This window comes from Pyxicephalus adspersus, chromosome 8 (genome assembly GCF_032062135.1).
Source record: "Pyxicephalus adspersus chromosome 8, UCB_Pads_2.0, whole genome shotgun sequence".
In the NCBI taxonomy this organism is placed as follows: domain Eukaryota; kingdom Metazoa; phylum Chordata; class Amphibia; order Anura; family Pyxicephalidae; genus Pyxicephalus; species Pyxicephalus adspersus.
In genome coordinates, this window is record NC_092865.1 from 4227896 (window position 1) to 4233967 (window position 6072).

Genomic DNA, 6072 nt, shown 5'->3' on the forward strand with positions numbered 1-6072 from the left:
CCCACACAGCTATGGCTGGAGTACACATAGACTGGAAGGGATCAGAATGGAGATTGAATAAATTACCTGGAGGTTCTCTGATGTAAGCCAAACTAAAATAAAAATTCACCTTGAACTTTTTTCGGAACATCTGTTCGGTTTTGGACATTTTTCCATCTTTGAAGTTGCTCCGCAGGACGGTGCCCTGGTTTGCGTCCAGATTCCCAATGCTTTCAGAGATGAATGAAATGAAAATCGGCATTGAAACTAAAGAAGCTTTAATCCAAAAATCATCAAAATCCAAACTATGGTGGAAATGAGTTATGGGAAACAAGAGCAAATATATTCAAAGAACCATGTGACTACATAGATACATGGAACCTAAAACGGGGAGGTTTTACAGGTTTCGGTTGAATAGGGTTTGGTTCCATTTGGCTCTGTCTAAGACTCACTTCTTCTGTTATACTTTCCATGTATCTGGAATGAGATCTCCAGCAAAGATTCAATGTCTATTGCATGATATATATGAGCAATATTCCTTAGTTTACTTTTTCATACTTTAATATAAATAATGGAGGAATATTCGCCATACTATTTATCGTTCTCATTGGTCAATAATCACATAATAAACATTTTTAAACTTAAGATTAATTTCTGTAATACATAGGACTCTATTTTTAAATTATTCCCTTGGATTTCGCCCATAATATTGTTTTTTTTCCCTATTTATTGCTTTTTGTGACAGTTATGCACTAGGTGGTGTGATGGTTGGCCACTAGGTGGCAGAGCAAGTCATTGTTTTAATAGGAAGGAGACCAGTTGAAAAATTCAACCATCTGTCAGTAAATTTCAGAGGAATTTACTGGAGGAATTATTTATAAACAGAGCCCAGAATATAAAGGTTTATTTATTAAATGATTCATTGTGGTGATTTATTATAATCTATTTATCATACATATTTTATATCTATTTCACAATAGAATCGGTTCAATTTTTTTTCCTCTATAGGAATGCCTGGGATCTTATATGAATACGTTCCATATACAAACAAACCTAAAATAAATTTTACCTCATTGGAGGTATCTACAAATGTCCCGTAGTTCTATGTAATAGAGATTAGAAGAAGGGGAGGGGGTTTGCCATCTAAATCAAGAGGGCAGCCTGGGGTGACAACGCTGCTTTTCCATTGATTTAGTGCAAGTGAATGTTGTCACCCTAGAACAGGAAATGGATTACTGGAAAGTAACAAAATATGCTGGAAAAAGCTAAAGCAGCCACTGCACAAGGACTGCGAAGCTGCCATATATCATAATTAGATATAGATGTGCTCAGCACCTTTGGGTTTATATCTCAACTTTGACCACAAATACCCCTATGGAAGAACCAAGAAATTTCACCAGGTAACCTGTGTGTAACCACTACCACCCCCTGTGTAAAATTCTTTCTGGGACCATATTGGGGCCACTGCATGCAGAACATTATGGCTCCCCCTAGAGGACGTTCCTAAAATAGATCAATGTCATGGGGAGCGGTAGGGGATAGATACAGGGTGGGGATAGCTTGAAAATAGACAATTCTTACCTTGCAGTCTCTCATACTTGGACATAGCACCAGAGAGAGCTCACAGGACCGCCATGTGCACAGGTACAATGCAACACATTGGGCTAGAGTGCCCCTTTAAACATCACCCCTTTCACCCTCACCATAGAGAGAATTATTGTATGCATCCAGCCAATCAAAATGCTGTAGCAAATCAGTGATCAAGTTGCATGTCATAGTTTTCAGGGTGAGATTTTCCAATGCTCGGGTAGTTTGGGCTCCTATAATAAGAAGTTCAGGTGTTTTATTTGGCACTCAGCCCAAAGTTAGGATACAAATGTACGTCCAGGCATTGGTTAGTTTTGTATAGAGCAGTAAAAGTTTTAAAACACCATCAGGTCAATTTTGTGCCGGCTGCGTCCTGTTCAAAAATTTCCTTTCACATCCTGTTCTAAAGTCACAACAGGAAATGAAAGAAGTAAGCAAATATTTCCCCAAGGATTGTTCCTGGAATAAGGCCTCCTATTAGGTTTGGATTGATGAACGACCAATAGGGAATAAGTGCTTTGCACTTCTTTGGAGGAGAGCACAGTGGGGTGCAGCTTGCTCATCCTCCCCCCTCTCCATAGAACAGAATGGAGCTGTGTGTACAACGTATTCATCTTTCACTGGAAACATCACAAAAGATCATTTCCAGCGCCAATCATCCGACGTCTGTACAGAGCTTTACATTTCTTTATAAGAATTAATTTATCGATATAGAATTCAGTAATGGAAGCTCTTACCGGAATTCTGCATTTTCTTTAGAAACCTAAAAAACAAACATAAAGAAATGGAACAATGATGAATGTTTTCACTTCTGACTATTCACAGAATGTGGACAGACGAGATTGCCTGGCCAGGGACAGAAAGTAAACAAATACAAGAAAGGACGTCACATTGTTATCATTGTAGGGCCAGGTGTGCAGAATATCGCCCCCCAGAGGCCGGGTGGTTTCGTTAAAGAGTTTATAGAACTTTAGATTGTTTCATTTTTAGGTTTGTCCTTTTTAGTATAATGTAACATTATTTGTTATTGGTATGATGTGCAGGGAAAAGATATGATTGGGTCATAGCAAGCCAGGGAGTCAAATATTCCTCTAGCCAATGGGGTACCCAAAATGAATGTTTAATGAGCTTTAGTAAAGGTGATTGGAGCTCAGTGGCAGTTTTGTTTCTGGCACCCCCCAACCTGGCCCATGATAGAATGCAAAGCAATACCTACCCCCTATCAACAGCCTCCCAGACCAGCAATTACCACCAGCTCATCAAATACCCCCCCCCCAGCCTAACAATAACCACCCAGCTTATCAATTACCTGCCACCAGCAGTTATTATAATTATTACACAGTATTTCTATAGCGCCAACATATTACACATCGCTGTACAAGTCCATAGTCATGGAAGGGTCCTCGAAGGAACTCACAATCTAATGTTCCTACCATAGTCATATGTCAATTTTGTAAAGCCAATTAACCTGACTGCATGTTTTTGAGATGTGGGAGTAAATCGAAATACCCGGAGCAAACACGGGGAGAACCTGCAAACTCCATGCAGATAGTGTCCTGGCCGAGATTCGAACCTGAAACCTAGAGTTGCAAAGGAGTGCTAACCACTGAGCCACCATGCTGCCCAGCTCATCAATTACCCCCCCCCCCTTCCCCTCCAGGCCCATTTCCATTCTTCCTTTGGTGCCTAGGGGAGTATCAACCACCAAATGGCACCTCCAAAAAGCAGTCTGTCCCTTATTGGCATAATACAGTTCCAGCTGGGTGCAACGTTTGTCCCAAAAAATTCAGTGCTGACCAATCACCATCCTTCCTCTTTGTCAGAGGGTCTGCTATTTCTTGGACCAAGGACCCCGACAGCAATATACCGTTGTGTGAGCATAGCTAGAGACGGAGGAGCAAAGCCATGCCAGGGTAACCTCCTTCTCCAAATACTCATCCACAATTTGGTAGGCAGATGTCTACAGGGGTGGCAATCGCCCCCATATCACACAAAGGCTCACCTCTTGTTGACTCTTTATGGTAGGCTCTCGGGTGGGTGCAGATCCTAAAAAAAGAATGTGAGAATATATTATTAGACATGCGTGAATGTTCCAGGCTTAGCTTGTGATAGGCTCAAAGAACATTCACCAAACCCCCTTCTCACATTGAACCCTATTAAAGGCTATGGTAGAAAAAACGTTCACTGAAAGAATTGAATGTTCTAGGGATATTTTCTCTCCTTAGGAGGTTACATTCACCTTATGTTCCCAAAGTGGGCCATAAAAAGCAGAAAAAAAAACATACAAAAAAAACAACTTTCATTGCAATATTCATTATCAGTTGAGATTATCACTGCAGTACCCTATTCCTGCCACTAGATGTCCTCAGTCTGATGGCCTCCGTCACTCAAACCCACTTCCTCCCAAGACATTCTGGACCTGCCCCCTGCTGGTCAGTGAAGGGGAAGCAGTAGAAGGGATCTTCTACTCTCTTGTCACTTTGCTCTCTTTTTTTCTGCCTACATGCAGGGCTGATTTTTCCCCTTTTAAAGCAAAGATGGGTAGACTAAAACTGTTAAAAGAATTGGGTTACTAGGGAGCCAATAAGGGGTATAAATAGAATTCAACAACCTCAGCAATGGCATTGAGTGTAGAGCATCTTATAGAGAGGGGATCCCCATTTAGAGTTGCTTTTATTAGGAAATGTTAAAGGGCCACTTACCAGGTAGCGGCTCCTCTACTTCATAGGCATTCGATTCACTCTCCTGAAAGGCGAGGCTGTTTGAAGCATCATCATAGAAGTCTTCAATATGTGAGGGTGAGCTATAGCAAGACACAGAGAGGGAGGCTCAGCTAAATATGAACAATAAATCCACAAAGAAAAAAAAAATCTACAGCAGGGGAGGGTCAGAAGGAAAGTCAATGCATGGGAGGGTCAGAAGGAAAGTCAATGCATGGGTGGAGCTTAAACTTTGTAAACCTGGGCAGTTCTGGAATATCAGGACAATCAGAAAGGTCCAAAAAGAAGGTAGCTGTAGTTATAAGCAAATTCTGAAAGAATTAGCATAGCCCCGCCCTTTATTTGCTCCTGAGCCATCCTATTGGTTCATTATCAGGATAGGGTATTAATCATCCAATCAAAGGGGAAGATAGGTGTGTGGGAGGGGTCTACTTTACAGGACCCTGCAATATAATAAGACAAGTCGTTCATCATGAAAAAAGTGAATGCACTGGAGGCTTGCTCCTCCGTCCCTGGAGGTTTCACTTTGGTACAAATAAAGACCCTTTTCATGTTGCATCAGGCTGGTTATGTGACACACATGGTTCTTTCCACTCCACCTTCCATGATATAAACCATCATGTGATGATGTGGCCAGTGTGGTATCAGTGTCACTCTCTGCAATGCATGTGACCACAAAGCACCTTAATGTCTCCTCGGGGGCGGGTCTATTGCAGTAGATGCTTATAGAGTTACTTTATCTTTCCGAGTTCAATAATAATGGGCAGGGCTGGACTGAAAAAAAAAAAAAACTTCTGGTGAACCCAATAAGATGCCACCCCAAAGTAATTTTTTGTGCTCTCCTGTTGCCCCTGTGCCATTTTAGTACACGCCTATTCTCACTCCCTCTCTTTTCCCCCAGGTTCCCAGTATGACCCTAATATTAGGGATCCTTCAACCCAGCCGAGAATATATATTAGTACAATGTAATTTTTGTCGGGGAGAATGATAGAGGCTCAGAACTGTTTATTAGTTTTAAACACCTCCTGGGGGCCCAAATAAAAAAAGTCCATTAAGTTCAACCAATAAAAAAAATGATAAATGCAATTTTTTTTATTATTATATTAGCTTTAAAAGCTCTGAACAGCAAAGGGTAACATTGCTTAATTTATGCATATATATTCTTTTTTTTTGGGATTCCGCTCAGTGCCGTTACACTATAAGCAGGCAGTGCGGTGGGGACATGCAGGAGCCGACATTTAAATGCTCAGTGTGGAGGGCAGTGATGAGTGCTATGTGCGCTTTAACACCGACTTGCTGATCCACATACCATACCTGGGGGGAGGCAGCTCATATTCAGTCTCAGCTGCTTCTAGAAGCAAAACAAGGAAATAATAAATGCAGACAAAAGCAAAATGAAAAGTTTGTAAACATTTGAAAGAAATCAGAAAGAAAAACAAGGGATTTTATTCTATTTTATAGGATTTTACATTTTGAATTGGTATCGGACACCATAAGATCTTTGGTGGGTTAACAGTGTTAGAGGTTATTGGTAAGAGATAAGTTAATAGTTACATTAATGATCTCCATAGACCACCTATGTAACTGGGTTCTTCTCTCCTGGCCAATCTCATGGGGCCCTTCTCTGGAAGGTAATAGGGCCCTTCCCTACTGATCATCATTGTAAAGCTTTCCATTGACAACCAATGTAACAGGTCCCTTCTCCAATGACCAGCAAATGTGATTGGACCTTTCTCCTTGGGCCACCCATCTCACAGGGCCCTTCTCCATGGACCACACTTGTAAT

The 6072-nt window shown here is 41.2% G+C and overlaps 1 protein-coding gene across 1 annotated transcript in view; it reads right to left on the minus strand.

The window, feature by feature from the left end:
- The window catches only part of FYB2 (FYN binding protein 2), a 19055-nt gene extending 15448 nt beyond the window's left edge, over positions 1 to 3607 (minus strand). Inside the window, exons 1-3 of the mRNA XM_072420686.1 lie at positions 3569 to 3607; positions 2304 to 2329; positions 110 to 209 (exon numbers count right to left, since the gene is read on the minus strand). Coding sequence (XP_072276787.1) covers positions 110 to 148 — 39 coding nt within the window. The 5' untranslated portion in view covers positions 149 to 209; positions 2304 to 2329; positions 3569 to 3607. The remainder of the gene's footprint in view (positions 1 to 109; positions 210 to 2303; positions 2330 to 3568) is intronic.
- Between the last annotated feature and the right edge of the window lie 2465 nt (positions 3608 to 6072).